Source organism: Drosophila mojavensis, unplaced genomic scaffold, assembly GCF_018153725.1.
Source record: "Drosophila mojavensis isolate 15081-1352.22 unplaced genomic scaffold, ASM1815372v1 contig_80, whole genome shotgun sequence".
NCBI classification, from domain to species: domain Eukaryota; kingdom Metazoa; phylum Arthropoda; class Insecta; order Diptera; family Drosophilidae; genus Drosophila; species Drosophila mojavensis.
Window position 1 is genome coordinate 6,295,514 of NW_025318906.1, and position 16,064 is coordinate 6,311,577.

A 16,064-nucleotide genomic window follows, 5' to 3' on the forward strand; every position below is an offset into this window, starting at 1 on the left:
ATCTGAGTTTGAATATAGCGCCAAGCTGTCTGCGGACATCCGGCAGCTCTCTCTCTTTCTCTCTCTTTGGGTTGAACAGGGCTGCATAAAATTTAACAACAGCTGCTGCTGAGCAACAAAAAACAAGCTGGCAACGCTGCTCAGCACAGTTTACAGAGAGCGACAGCAAAACCGTGAAAAAATGGAAAGAAATGACAAACTCTAAATGAAATTAAGTACGAATCGGGATGCTGAAGAACACTTGACGTATTTAAGTGGCTCCACATTGAAAGTGCAATTAAAATTAATAAATAGTCGTAATTAGCGTAAGCGTACTGGCGTCTCACAATGAACTACACATACTTGTTTGTGCTCATTTGGCTCGCCTATTTGATATGCAGCGGTGTGCTGCTCTTTTCCCGAGGATTTCTGCTGGCGCGCGTTTCCAAGACGGAGACAAGCAGCTGTCGCCACCTATCCACAAATCCCGATGATGTAAGTGCACAATTGTAAATTGATTGGGTGAGTAACTAAATCTTTGTTTCTTCTTCTCCTATGTAAATAGGAATATTACCTGACACCGGAGGTGGTGCAGGAGATCTTTAAGGATGTCAACGCCTCGACGTCCTCTAATTTATGTCTTCCACAAAAATCGAAAGTTATTATGCTTGTCATAGATGCATTAAAATATGAATTTGGTGTGTACAAAGAGAATGTCACTGAACCGCCGTTGCCTTATGAAAACAAATTGGAAGTGCTGCATCGGCTGTTGCAACAGTCGCCGGAGCATGCGCGTCTAATGCGCTTTAGAGCAGATCCGCCCACGACTACGTTGCAACGCTTGAAGGGTCTCACCACAGGCAGTCTGCCCACCTTTATTGACATTGGCTCCAACTTTGCCTCGCCCGAGATAAATGAGGATAATATCATTGATCAGATGGTCAAGAGCCATTTGCCCTTAGTTTTTCTGGGCGATAGCACATGGACTGATCTGTACCCGCGTCGTTTCAAGCGTGCCTACTCCTATCCCAGCTTTGATATATTCGATTTGGATAGCGTGGACAATCAGATAAAGCAGCATCTGCCCAAGGAGCTGTCTAACAATGATTGGCAGGTGCTCATAGCACACTTCCTGGGCGTCGATCATTGTGGCCACAAACATGGACCCATTCACGAAGAAATGGCGCGTAAATTAACCGAAATGAATGATATTATAAGGTAGAAAATCTCTCAATCAAAGACGTCACAATATGTGCTCAATATATGTATATATCTATGTAGCTCTGTCGTGGCTGCCATGGATAATGAGACCACGTTGCTGATAATGGGCGATCATGGTATGACGGCCAGTGGGGATCATGGCGGTGATACTGATGACGAAACGAATGCGCTGCTGTTTGCCTACACAAAGCAGCATAAATTCTATACCAGCAACGATTCGGGATCTGATAGCGAATTGCTGCAGCAGGTAACGCCAGATAAGACAAGACACACATGGCTTTATCTCGAGTACACACGTCATACCGATAAGAACTAACCAACTACTTGTCTTACAGATTGATCTGGTGCCCACTTTATCGACCATACTCGGCGTGCCCATACCCTATTCGAATCTCGGCCTAATCAACTTTAATATTGTGCCCGCCATTGCAGTGCCACATTTGAGTAAATTTCAAACATTGCTGCTGCACGCCTGGCAAAATGCCCATCAAATCTATCGCTACTTCTTCAAATATGCCATGGAGAATAAGCGCACGTTTAATGTCGAGGAAATGGATAAGCTGGAAACGGAATTTATACTACTCACACATCGTGTGCAAACAATCTACAACGAGGCGGCCTTCAAGTCGTTTGTGCGCGATCTAAATATCAATTTACGTGACATCCTCAATGTCTGTCGCGAGATTTGGGTTAAGTTTGAGCCCACGCAGATGTCGCAGGGTTTGCTATTTAGTTTTCTGCCCATCTTCTTTGCCTTTCTGCTGGTGAATAACTCGAATGCCGGCGGTTATGCACAAATATTTAAGCCCAAAGAAGTGTTCTACACGTTTCTGATTAACATTGCTGCTGGCGTCTTTGGCTATCGCTACTACAAGAGCTTTTCGTTCAAGACGGAGGAACATGGCGTCATATTCTTTACCAGTCTGCTCAGCGCTGTTCTGCTGGCTTTTTTTACGATTCGACATTGGAAAAGCATTGCCAACAATTGGGCAAATGTGAAGCGTTTTGGCCATATGCCAACACGTCTGCTGCTCTTTGCCAGTGTCGCCGTCTTCTTCTCCAACAGCTTTGTCATACAGGAGGCCAAGATATTGTCCTATCTGCTAGTGGCCATCATTCTGCTGTTTGTCTACGAGCTACTGCAGTTGAGCGCACGTTTGGATTTCAAGAACAAGTTCAAATGGTCGCAGCTCTTGCGCTCCACAACCCTACGATTGGTGTTGGCCAGCTTGTTGGCCATCTGCTGCATACGCTTTGCCTACACGCTCTTTCGCTGTCGCGAGGAGCAAGGCAATTGCGCAGATTTCGCAAGCGCCAGCACGGCGGGCTTCTCCGTGAAGAAACCAGCGATGGGCAAGACCTATATACTAGCTGTCGTCATAATTGTTTTGTACACCACATTGACTCGTTTATATTTGCGCTCCTGTGGCAATTTGACTGGCAATTCAGCAAATGTCCTGCTGGCACGCTACGGACCGACTGTCGCTTCCATTTGTGCTGGCGGGCATATACTGCTCGCCAATAGCACCGTGAAGAATATACAACGCACACACATTGACACCATGGCTCTGGTCATCTATGGATTGCTGCTATTGCAAATTCTGGTTGTCTCCTGGTCGCCACTGATGGTATTTGTGCTGCCGCCCAAAAATCCAAATACAATTACGGTCAATGGGCAGGATAGCATTGTGCCGGAAATCTTTCGGAAAATGAAGCGCATGTACGAAGGCGACGATGCTGAGCAACGCTATGAGATACCCGTTGTCTATGGCCTGGCCACCGTCTACTCATCGATCATCATCTCATTTGGCGTCTTCCTTGCCATGCTGATGATTGTGCTGCTCGAGCCGCGTGCGAGCATCGGTCTGATTGTCTGCATTGTCGTTGGAGCTATTTTACTGAGCTTGCACGGCATTCTACGTTATCGCACAGCCAACAGCTTTGGTATGTGGTAATTAATTAACTAATGTTTCTCTTTAATTAATGTTGAATTTATAATTGCAGAGAGCTGCGTGCAGCCCACATTTAGCGCTGTGGTCGGCTGGTTTCTGCTGGCGCACTTTTGCTTCTTTGCCACGTCTCATCAAACAACGTTGTCCCAGATTGACTGGCGCGCTGCCTTTGTGGGACGGTCTAGCGCCTTGGGGCAATCTCATCTCATATCCGGCACGCTGGTCATACTCAACACCTTTTGCGGGCCCATCTTCTTCTACTGCATGTACTCGCTGCTCAGCACAGAGACCTTCTCGCTGTTTGCTCTGTTTCCCAATCTCATCAAGAGCTGCAGCAGCAACAGCAATACCAACAATCGCAGCAATGGCAAAGCTAGTTCAGCGGCTATAGCTTTGTCTGATTTGGCCAACGATGCTGTGGGCTTTGATATGACACGTGGCGAGCTGGCGTTGTATGAGTATGAGGATGTTTTCCTTGGTGCTGGCTTCAAGCTGGCCACACAGTTCTTTATGCTGCAGGGCCTTAAGGTGTGTTAACCGTCCAAAATTGAAGAAAATGAAACTGACCTATTTCTATTGCAGATCTTCTGTGCCATGCTTGCCTGTACCATACACTGTCGCCATTTGATGGTCTGGAAGATCTTTGCGCCGCGCTTCATCTACGAAGCCTTGGCCACCTTTGTCGGTCTGCCAGCTCTCATTGTGGGCTATTTGTTGCTATTGCGCATTAATCGCGCTGTCGATGGACTCATTAAGTGCATCAATAAGGATAAGTAAAACGGAATAACAGCAATTCAGCATTTGCTCTAGTCCCGCTACCGCAACCAAAAGTGTGTATTTTAAATTTTTATATGCCGATCCCTATTTATTTAGCATTTACTAAATTATATAGACTAGAAAAATCAAGGTATTGCAAATGAAATGAAAAGAAGTTTTTCTTTTTTTGTTTTTGGTGGTCTTCTCATAGCTAATTTATTTATTTTTTTTCTCCAAGGAGGTTTACAAAGGAAACATGATTTTTTTGTTAAGTGTTTTTGTTGTTGCATTAGTATTAAATTTAGCGATCGCTGCATAGACACACACTCGAATTACAACTAAAACAACAAATACACTTTTACATTTACACATACAGCTTATAAATATTGTTATTGGCCATGTATGGGTTATGGCGGGCAAACGAAACATAAAAATTAAGTACAATCAATGCACACATACAATCATATATTTATATATTGATTAATTTGCTGCTTAATTACACTAGACTCTGCGCTTTGGTAACACAATTGAGCAAATCCACAATTGTGTCTTTTAAGTACACACAAATAAGTAACGAATGAAAATTTAGCGCGAGGTAGGGTAACAGAAGTGGCATAATAATAATTAATCATAATTAGTGATATTTATTATAAAAATTATTGAATAATTTTGATGGCCAAACGAAGGTCTGAAGCCCAATTTACAAATATTTATATAGATAGAATTGTTCTCTTATTAATTAGATTATGTTAAAATGGTCGCTTGTTAGGGTTGTGTGGTCATAGGTGTGTGTGTGTGTGTGTTTATATATATATATTTAATAGAGATTCTAGTTTCTAATGCCCATTGAGCACCGTTGGATTGGGTGCTACGCCCTTTGTGTCGCCCTTATTAGGAGCTACAACAAAAATTAAAAAAAAAAAAATATTTATATAATTAGGCTAAAGAAAAGTTGTCATTAAGCCAAGTTGATTGGTTGGTTGGGTATTTGAAGAATTGTAGCGTATCGTATGTACAGCAAAACATGAATGAAAGGCAAACAACTAGCAGTACAAATTCTTTGGACTATGACTTTGATTTGATGATGACAGCAGAAGCATTTGAGGCGTATGATCGCTGTCGTCGTAGTAGTAGTAATAGTAGTACTATTAGTGGTAGTAGTAGTAGTAGTTCTGGTAAGTAGCTCTGCCTTAGTCACTGTTCTCGTCGTACGGATGATATTCTTGCCTCTCCGGCGATGATTTTGGCGATTCGCGTTGTGGCTGTTGCTTCTGCTGCTTACCATGCGCCGTGGAGCGGCAGGTTTTCCAGTCCTCTCGTAATGACAGATTGAACATTGAGTATTCCGGATCGCCGGTAACCTCCTTCACAATATTCAAAAAGGTGGGCATACATTTCTGCAGCGCATCGCCGGACAACGAGGAGTACGTCTCCAATAGTATCAAGTTTTTGCAGCTATTGAAAGTGAAGACATTGCTCAAATAGATCTTTTAAACTGGGTATTGTCTGTAAACCTACCGTGGATGACATGGCTCCTTGTAGATATCCAGTTGGAAATATTGATTGTTGATCAAAAAGCAGCGACGCGTCTTGTAGATGGGAAAGTGCGCCTTATCTTTCTGGGCCAGCAAATTCATGTAGTCACGATGCGTTAGCTGGGTCTTGACCTCAATGCGCTCCCGGTTATTCACGTCGGGACGACGTTGCGTATGTATATAGCTCCAGTGACCATTCTGGCCGCGTTTGCGCAGACGCGCCTGTACATTGGGTCCACCCGACAGCAGATAATAATGCTCTACGTCGAAGTCCTGGAACGCCGGGAATACGCTATCAGGCGGCAGGCCCTTAACTGAAATCGTAATACGAATTGCAATCAGTTTATGGATGTCATAAAAGGAATTCTTTGCGAAATACTAACCCAAGAATTTGAGCTTCCTTGAGGTGGCTTGCAAACGATCGCGCGTATCGATGCCCAGTTTTTGGCACACGGATTCAATCATGCGATTCATTTTCGTCTCAAAATTGGTGGAATTGTCTATCACATCGAAATAGGGATGGCCCACCCAGGCAGCCGCCGACTTGTAGTCCAGCTCACGGGCCAGCTCAACGCCCTCAGAGCGACAGGCGTGATCCTGAAAGAATTCTTAGAGATTAGCATATGTAGATGGGTATTTGCTTAAAGTTTCTTTTAGTAGAGCTTAGAGAGAAATCTTTAAATCTTTTTCTTCTAGATGTACGACTTTAACAAGCTCTAAATATTCTAGCCAAATGCTTAGCTTAAGATTGATCAATAAACATGAAAGCTTTAAGAGAACACCTAACGACTTATGAACGATACAGAGTTACCATTAGGACTACATTTAATCTTAAGTGTCAAGCACTTACAATTTTAGATATATACAACTTTACTGACTTGAAACTTTGCGCTTTAACATATGTGGAAGTGAAGCCAGACTTTTTTTTTGATAACACGAATATGATGAGTATCGCACTAGATAAAGCTAGTAAGCTCCATAGAAACAGTGACTAGCTATACTATAATGGCTTTGATAGCACATGAGCTTAACTTATCAGTAAGCTCTTCATTCCCTTTAAACAATTGCTAATTTTCACATCTAGCTTAATTCAAAGCAATTCTCAAGCAGCTGTCAACATATACTCAATGGGCTTTAATCAGTTTATACCTGGTAAATGCGCTTTCTTTTCTTTAATTTAAAAACAAACACATTTTTTATTGATCAAAGTTTGGCGAAAGGGAAAGAGTACAAACTTAGAGTGCAAATGAGTTTCTCACCTCTGTGGAGTAGAAGTCCTCAGCGCCATTGGCAGCTGAGACCAGATGTAAGATTTGATTATAGCGATTGTCGCGCATCTCAACGGGATTCCATTGATTGCTTGCCATCATTTCCTCCCATTTATCCTTGCGTATATCTGAGAGGAGCAAAAGAAGCGTGAGTTGAAGTATATTTAAGGGAATTTTGATTGACTTTCGGCCACTTACATGCACTGGCATCCATAACGCCACGATCGCAGATGATCAAACAGTTGCGCGTGCTCGAATTGCCCAGCTCAAAATAGGTATTCTCAATTTGCACCATAGTGCGGATCAAGTTCTCCTGAAACTTATAAGCTGAAATAGAGAGTAAAAGAAGAAAGGGTTTTGAGTAAAGGCATCCCAAGTAGATGGAATTTGCAAGCAACTGAAGTGAGGAGAGGCAGTAAAAAGAAGAGGAGTTGAGGTGAGAGTGGGAAGTAAGTAGTAGGTTAGGAGTCAGGTCTAACGATTCCAGTAACCAATTGAGTGAGCAATTAAATGAATTTCAAGCAACAGCAGGGCAATAAATAACACAATGCTCTCAACTGTTTGAGGCTGATAGCGATTCAATATATATAATATAAGACTAGTTGAATGTGTGTTGGTGTATGTGTGTACGTGTGTGTGGATATGTGTGTCAAAATATAGTAAAGTTCACTCCCCTTTAAGTAAACAGAGAACCAACTCAATGCCAAGGCTTTGTAACTGTTACTAAACAACTGGACCGTGCTGTATATTGCGTAAAATTCTGTGTGTTATGCGATCATCGTGCGATTATTCATATATATATTTATAGTATGTATTGAATAATATACGTTCAATGACATAATTTGCCTACAACTCATCATCATCAACCATGCATAATGAGTTCTACTTATAGTATACTATTGTATTACACACAATTTCATTAGAGTATATTGAATAAATAAAGCTAAAAATCTACATTTTCTCTTAAGCGTTAAAATTCAGGCTGTTATTTTCAAATATTTTTGTATTACATTTTAAGATCTAAAACTTATTTTAAAAACTTCTTAATTGACTGCTCTGAAAAAAAAAAGATTTCATACTAGATAGATTTCTTATATATTACATACAGATTTACTATGTATATCTCTATATATGCATTTCCTATTTACAGTGATATATATATATCTATATCAAATATATATATATATATATACATCTGTGTATATGTATGTCTATGCATTTCCTATTTACAGTAAATTGTGAAAAAGCTATTTAGAGGGCTAGAAATAAATAGCAATAAAGCGTAGTATATGAAACACCTCGACCTTGAAAAAGAAATGTCTCACACGTACATAATACAAATAAAGCATGAACACTTTTGCAGCTTCTCAGTCAGCATATATACAGCAATGGTAGGGCATATATATATAAATACAGAGTCATGCACTATCATTATCATGTGACTCACAATGATATAGATACCACATAAAATGAGTAATTCACAATGAATATACTGTTACCAATCATAAGTCAGAGGGTATTAGACCATCGAGATAAAACAATTTCATTGCCACGCCCCCTCTTAGTTGACACTTGTTGCGCTCGTTCGTGCAGTGACATTGAAAAGTCAGATTCCTGTTGCATTGAACTTGAACATGCATGAACATGCATTGAACTATGCATGCATAATGCGGAACGGAACGAATTGAGAAATCGATCGATAGCATTGATGAGCATGGACTGCTTGAATGAAAGAAAACAAACGGAAAATGGGGGGCGTCGGGTGGGCGTTTGGTTTTTCGTGCAATTTCGCTTTTGTTTTTAGCTAATTCAATTAGCAAACGATGATATAAGCAACTGATGCAAATAGCCAAATACAAATGGTAGTACTCATAGATATATATATGTGTATATACAAATATACGTACATACCTATAGAGACTCATTATACATACTACGCCATAGCCTAAGCTATTCTAAATTTCTCTAGAATTCTTTTCTTTTATTTTTTTTATTTTGGAAACTAGTTTCTTTGGCGCTACATATATAATTATATAATTAGCTTGGTTACATTTGAATAACCAATAAAAGTGCAAAGCATATGCAAAGTTGATGGCTAACGTCCAAATAGAATTGAATTGATAAACAAATTCATTTGGCTATCAATTTTTAAGCAAAAAAAAAAAAAAAAAAAAAAAAAAAGCGAAAGAAAAAATAAATAAACTAAATGCTGACTAGAACCAGAAGTATCTGAATCTGCGACTCTGATTTAAAATCAAGCTCAAAACTGAATAAACCCATTGATTAACGCCCAAATGTGAAGAGAATGAGAGAGAGAAAGCGTGTAAGTGAGCAAGAGAGATATCTGTTATGAATGGTGACTATATACAAATGTAGTATATCGTCTCTACTTTTTGTTGGCACGTGATGCTGTTGACTGTATATTCCATTTTTGATAGGGATTTGACTCTGTGTAGGTACTAGCTGTATGTATATGATTCAGTATATTGGATAATTGATTCGTAAATGAAAATTGCTGCGCAACTGGGAAATAAAGCAGGTGGCCTAGGCCAAAACAAAAGCTAAACTGACGTCTATTGTTTTTGCATACCCTGGAATATAATGCAACACGCAGTCGGCTGTATTGATTAGGATCAACAATATACGAGTTTACTTAGGTCCGTTAATAAGGCTCTGGTCTATTTATCCACTTAACTGTCTGTGCATCCATCTGCCCGCCCAACTATCCGTTTGACACTATCTATACTCGTCCGTCCGTCTGTCTCACGTCCGTCCATCCATCCGTCTCCCCACTTATCTATCCGTCTAATAGTCGATTTGTTTGTATATTCTTCCATCCAATCTGCCTGCTTATCTGTGCGACCGTCTTTCTTCTTCTCGTCCGCCTGCTTTGCTATCTCTTCGTTCACTTCAATCTCGCAAGTCCAAGAAATTGGCTAGATATTTTCCCATATACGCAGTTCAAATTTGTTTTAAGATATCGATATTTGTTTTAATTTTCTTCCATTAGATAAGAAGTCCATAAGAAACTACCGTATATTTAAGAATATTATATACAAATAAAAGTCAAATACTTTATATTTACTACTAACTACTACCCGTACTTTCTGTATCAAAGGTAATACAGGGTATCTTTTAGTCGATCACGCTGAGTTGTTTTTAGTTTACTCATTTAACAGCTGCAATTAACGTTTATTAAATGGGCTTTTACACTCTTTCTGCCTGCGTATGCATGCACGTACATAAATATATTAGGGGTACTCTCGCATTTTTTTCAGCTAGCCAAAGGCAGTTACTTTATATTATATAAAGATTTCTAACGTTATAAGAAATTAAAATTTATTATTAATTTTTTCTAATTTATTGAGCTCTGCCATAAAAATGGTTTAGCTATTAAAATTATATTATGTGCGCTTATTCAGAGGCACGTGCTAGTCAGAAGCTAAAACTGGCCACAAAAGCATCGTGTTCTCTAGATATATAAATATGCATATATTTCATCTATCTAAGCAGAAATCTACGTACTAGATGTGCGTCTAAATATAAATGTCCCATTTAAAAATTCGCACGAAAATGCTTAGAAAATGTTGTGTTTCAAAAACTGTAAAAGTGAAAAAAGCTATACATATACTATATATGATATATGTATATACTTATATACATATATAAAAGATATTAGAGAGACATTAGTTGACGGTTTTGTTAGAGAACAAACACAGCTCAAAGCAGCACAAATAAACATGAAAATGTATCATATCAAATGTTTTATATATTTATACAATATTTTGATATGATATGAGATGTGATGTGTGTATATAAAGACGTCATGAGAATGTTTACATAAGCTCCATTTATTAGAACAAAAATCAATAAACATTAGAGGGGAAAAAAGATGTCAAATCAACAAGAATTGCTTGCAAACGCAACTGAAGATATAGTTTATCGGACCAGACAGGTGATATATACATATATATATATATGTATATATATACATAGACAACAAATCTGTTTAAGATAGTAATGTTGTCAAGATAACACGCACACACAGGCGCACACACAAGCACTTGATATTGACAGAGCAACAGAGTTGATATAGTTTTTAGCGAACAAAAAACATTTGTGTTTCTCTTTGTCTCTCACCTTCGTTGACATAGGGTTTGGAGGCAGCATTGGCCAGGCAACGTGGACAGGATGCAGTCAGATCGATCATGCTGTGCTCCGGTGCAGCAAAAGGCAGCTCTTTGTGAACGAAGGTGCTTGGCGTGAGCGGGTCTGTGTGCGGGTGTTTGTTTGGTGTTTGCGATAGAATGTCGCGATATCAAAATTAATAATAATAATAATAAAAAAACAACAAAAAAGAAAAATTTTATATAACCCAACGATCCGATCCTATGCATAGTCTATACATATCTATATACACGTTTCGATCGCTTGTCAAGTGATTTCTGCACTCGTGACCAAAAGCAGATTAATACTTCTTATATTTGTTTTTTATTTATTTATAACTTTATAAGTCAGGCCATTAACTCATTAGGAGTTTACGTTGTTGCTTGGACTTGATACTGCAAGCAACAAAAACGATTGAGTTAGTTGCTGGTGCTTGACTGGGAAGATACCCTGTTCGCTTTAACTCTATTATAGATATTCGAAAGTCGTATACTGTATATGCAAATATATAGAAGTAATACATATAGTTTTATTATAGTTTGCTCATCCATGGGATACTGGACATATATTATATATGAATTGATCCCGATGAATTTAATGAATATAGAAAACTAGCAATCGAATCCTGGATACTTGGTATAATCTATATTGATTCTATACATCTGGATATAGAGATATTTTAAAAGTTAATGTTCATTCTCTAATAGCTTCTTGAACTTAACTTAACTTGCATAAGCTAAACAGCACTATATAAGAATACGGCCAGGCTCTATAGACCTCCATAGCTAATCTTTACTAGTTTGCGTCTTTTACAGAGTATACGAAAAAAAGTCCCGTCCCTCATGGCTTAAGTACGCAATTGACAAATTAGTTTTGGAAATCGGTATACAAAAGACATCTAGACACGCAAATTCTTAAGTATTCATGGGCATTATTTATCGACTTTTTGAGGTACACAATTATATATATATACATTTTCCTTTGTCTCTTTTGAATAACGTTGAAGCAAATTACATAAATGAACCTTTACTGAAGACGTGACATTCAAAAAGGGGGCGGACAGTGATGCCCCACAAATTGACAACAAAAACGAAAAACATATAGAGTGTAGAGACTATCTCGTATTTAGGACATATACTATATGGCACACATAGAGTATATAGACTGTATAGTAAGTACAACGAGCATGTATAATATGTAGAGTACTTAGTATATGGACCATATAGCCTTATAGTGTATAAATTATCTATGGAACATGTGACTATATTGCTTATAAGTTATACAGCATATATTATAGAGTATAGAGATTATATTCTCTGTATAGACTATATTCTCTATAGAGACTGTATTTTATAGAGTATATACTTTCTTGTTGGCAGCTGAGCTAGTCGCTGTTGTTGTGGGAGGCTGTACACAAATATAAACACAGATATAAGACTCAATGTATATAGATATATAAATATATATGCATATACAAACATATACATACATACAAATATATATAGAGATATAAAGCATATAGTCGCATGCTTTCCTCTGTTCTTTTCAAGTAAATATTTTTGTTTTATTTTTGTGCTCAAAAAAACGAACTTGACAATTCTCCCAAGAGACATATGCAGACATTGAAAATTCTCGAGTTCTCATTATATGACCACAAAAATATCTTAAAAGTCAAAATAGCAAAAACTAAACTTATCTAAATCTAGCAATGTCTTTAGACTTGGATTACAGATTAAAAGTTTGTTTGTGAGAGTTTTTTTTTTTTTTTTTTTAGATATGGGAATATGCTTGCAAAGGTAAATTCTCGAATCTGCTCTTTTCTTCTCTTAGAACTTACCCTCATCTTCGGTTAGATCTGAGAACTTGACGCCTCCGCTAGAGTTTTTAGCAAAGGGGAGAGATAAAAGAGATAAAAAGAAGGATGAGTAAACCAAAATCTTTGATGTTTCAAGAATAGACACTTCTCGTGTAAAGACTACATTAAATTTGATATTATTTTTTTAATTTATTTAATTTTTTTTTTCTTTATTTAAAAGAGAGAAGTTTCAAAGAAAGGGAAGTTTGAGATAGAGATAAAAGTGAATATATATATTTTTGTATTATATATTTAAATATCGTACTATATACGTATATTTTATGCAAGGCAATAAGGAACGCAATCAAATCAAATCGTTTACTTCTTGAATGCCGCACAAACAAATAAATAGAAGCAAAGGGGGACAGCTCGAACAGACACGGTCATAAATATATCCATTTCAAAGATATTTGAGAGTGCGCTCATATAACTGCCGTTTGGACTATCCAGCTATCTCACTTTGCCAGTATTCTTTTACATTATTTATTTTTTTATCAAAATAATTTTTTTTTTTGGTTTGGTTCGTTTGTGTTGATTGATGCATTTACCTGAGTAGAACTGTCGCCGTTTCAGGCACGCGGAATACCTGAAAATATTTAACATGCTCATTGCTTTGTTTCGGTAGCGATTTTGTATTTTTTTTTTTATAGATTTTTAAACCTTTTTTTTTTCTTTTTTGCAATTGCTAAAGCATTATTTTCATAGCATGATAACAACGAAACACATATATAATATATATATATATGTGTGTTTTCATTTATTTTTATATATGTATACCATTAAACAGTACTTACAACTGCCGCAGGTAAAAGCCCAGTATATACGTTTTTTATACCCTGAGCCCATTTTCAATGGGAAATCAGGGTATAATGGTTTTGTTTTTGTTTAGTATTTAGCCTTATATCTAAAATTTTTTTGTAAATTTCTAGCTGACCGAAACTCACCTTCCATCCCAGATTCTCAAAGAACGTGCATAATCGACTCTGGCCAGTGGTTTTTCCACCGCATGGACCTGTCGAATAAAATAATAATAACAACAAAAAACGTGAATTAATGCACTTGAATAGCTTTCGTCTCAATTATTATTGCCTAGCCTGACTGGCCCTGACTGTACAATTAAAATTGTTGCATCTGTCGCCTGTGCGCAGCGATGAGGAAATTAAATGTAAATTTCAATTGATTTGAACTATAGGAATTTCTGGGCGATACAGATTGCGAATTGAACTCATTCATGAGTCTTGAACCCTGTCGACAAGTTTAACTATAAAATTTATAAATTTACATAAAGAAAGGACTTAAATATCGATTACAATTTGAACTAATTTAAGCAATTCTCGTCTATCTTTTCAGCTATCGATATTGCGTACAGCCAGGCTTAACAGATTTACATTTACATAAACAATATGAGTGGGAGCTATCTTTGTGTTGCTATCGATAGTTAACTTCAATTATCAAATAGTTCATATTTACGTAAATGTATCTGAGATTTTGAATGTCGACTATTTAAAACAGAAAACTGTTTGCTTAAATGTTTTGCAATATAACTTTTATAGATTCTCTAAAGCCGGTACTTTTTTTTTTACCAGATAAGTTAACGTTATTCACATTTGACGTAAGCGGTTTTTTTTTCTTAATAAACAGCTGTTCGTTAGCTCAAAAGTCTATAAGTGTCTGTAAGTCTATTCATTTGTTTTTATTATTTTTTGTATTTGATTAGACAAACGGAAATGATACGAGCGAGGCCATATATATGTATTTATATAAGTACAAGTAAACAATCACCTATATACCTATATAATGTATGTTTAATCAAAACTATTATGTGCCAAATTAATTGATTGATCGCCCCACGCGCCAATTTTTTTTTGATAACTGTTCTTGCTCTCGTGGCACCACGAACGGGTTTTTTTTTGGCGCGCTTATGTGAAGTCGAGATCAACATATGTAAATTGTAAAAAGAAGAAAAAAAAAAAAACACCGGTAGAACACACAGAAGCCATAAACTAGTTTAATAAATCGCTGCATTAACATATCAAAAAATGAAACCGCTAATTGAAATTTTAAATAAAAAAGTGAAGCTACTTTTCAATCCTTGGTGTGGGTAGCTGCGCAGGCGAATTGAAAGAAACTACCCCAACAACAGGGTCCTGGCGACCTTGACATACATATTTATATGTACACATATCGTAAACAAACAGATACAGATACAGCCACAGATACAGAAAATATTTATATACACATATGTACATATAAAGGTTTTCACTTACCGCCAGTTAGGACAATTTTATAGACCCGAGTTTCCTTTGCGCTGGGCACAGATCCCAATTTCGTTTTTAGATTGGACATTTCATTTAGCTTGAGAGAAGGTGCTTTTACGATGCTCTCCAATTGATGCTGTTTCTGCTCTTTTTTCTTTTTTGGATTGGATTCTGAGTTTAAGGTCGTGCCGTTCGGTTGCAACATAGGTCCGACACTCAGCTTCGATTGTTGTCCATTGGTTGTCGGTACCAGGGCAGGTGCCATCACTTGGTCGGCTGTTGTTGCCATGCTTAAAGGGCGCAACAGCAACAGCTGTTCACGTCAAATGAATCCAAGTGAGTGTGAATCCTTGCTGTACTTTCCACCGTACTCTTCACTTTCTCTCTCACTTGCACGCTCTCCGTTTGAGTACACGTGCTTTTAGGTTAGAGTGCAGATGGCCTCTGTGGACTGCAAAATCATCGCAATACGTAAAAATTTTTTTTCGTATAGAATGAAGCAATTGCGTTCTTGTTAAAGTCAATAAATTTAGTTGAATTTGCTTTATTACCGCTGTTACTTGTTGACAGTTAGAAATCCTCTGAATATTGTGCTGTTGGGCATGTCTAATGGTTCAGAAAAGACGCGGGCATTACAGAAACAATTCAATGTGCCAAATTTCCTTTTATTGTCGACTATTTATACTAAGCGAGTTGGCTTGGATAGGACGACACCCGACGACCTCGTGGTCAGACAACTGTGAATTCGTAATAAACCACATCCGAATTTATAGATATCAAAGTTTAGAAATTCTGTGATAGAACATCATCTTGCGTGTTTTCGATTTAAAGCAAAACTAATCTAACTCGAAAAGCACTAGCACACTTTATACGCCGCAACGTCTGTTACATTAATGTTAACTAACAGGTCGTGAGCACCCTTACAAATGAAATTAGATTCGTGCTATCGATAAGTGTTCATAACAATCAGTAACGATCCTAGTGATTATTTTGTAATAACAAAAAATGCGAAAGAAAAAATCTAAAGTACCATCTACCATTTGTAACAAATAAAACATTTTAGGTCTTTGCAA

The 16,064-nt window shown here is 37.6% G+C and overlaps 2 protein-coding genes across 7 annotated transcripts; one reads left to right on the plus strand and one right to left on the minus strand.

Moving 5' to 3' along the window:
* Positions 1-124: 124 nt before the first annotated feature.
* Positions 125-14,719, plus strand: LOC6578922 (GPI ethanolamine phosphate transferase 3). Of its 2 annotated transcripts, XR_006357767.1 has the most exons (7): positions 125-474; positions 545-1,197; positions 1,261-1,447; positions 1,536-3,144; positions 3,205-3,680; positions 3,735-3,982; positions 14,084-14,719. XR_006357767.1 is itself a non-coding variant. In XM_002004785.4 (6 exons), the coding sequence occupies exons 1-6, from the start codon at positions 328-330 to the stop codon at positions 3,927-3,929; spliced, it is 3,267 nt and encodes a 1,088-aa protein (XP_002004821.1). In that variant the 5' UTR covers positions 125-327; the 3' UTR covers positions 3,930-4,329. The 2 variants fall into 2 exon arrangements, 1 of the variants encoding a protein (XP_002004821.1); XM_002004785.4 differs by lacking the exon at positions 14,084-14,719 and having other exon boundaries at positions 3,735-4,329.
* On the minus strand, positions 4,533-15,874 carry LOC6578923 (TRPL translocation defect protein 14). 5 transcript variants are annotated; one of them, XM_015163377.3, is made up of 13 exons: positions 15,543-15,874; positions 15,001-15,442; positions 13,678-13,745; positions 13,282-13,319; positions 12,716-12,753; positions 10,852-10,983; positions 6,910-7,038; positions 6,703-6,839; positions 6,593-6,613; positions 5,827-6,040; positions 5,427-5,757; positions 5,191-5,363; positions 4,533-4,806 (listed from the first exon to the last, which is right to left on the minus strand). In XM_015163377.3, the coding sequence occupies exons 2-13, from the start codon at positions 15,278-15,280 to the stop codon at positions 4,745-4,747; spliced, it is 1,623 nt and encodes a 540-aa protein (XP_015018863.1). In that variant the 5' UTR covers positions 15,281-15,442; positions 15,543-15,874; the 3' UTR covers positions 4,533-4,744. The 5 variants fall into 5 exon arrangements, with proteins under 5 accessions (XP_015018863.1, XP_015018864.1, XP_002004822.1 ...); XM_015163378.3 differs by having other exon boundaries at positions 4,533-5,363; XM_002004786.4 differs by lacking the exon at positions 6,593-6,613 and having other exon boundaries at positions 4,533-5,363; positions 15,543-15,873.
* Between the last annotated feature and the right edge of the window lie 190 nt (positions 15,875-16,064).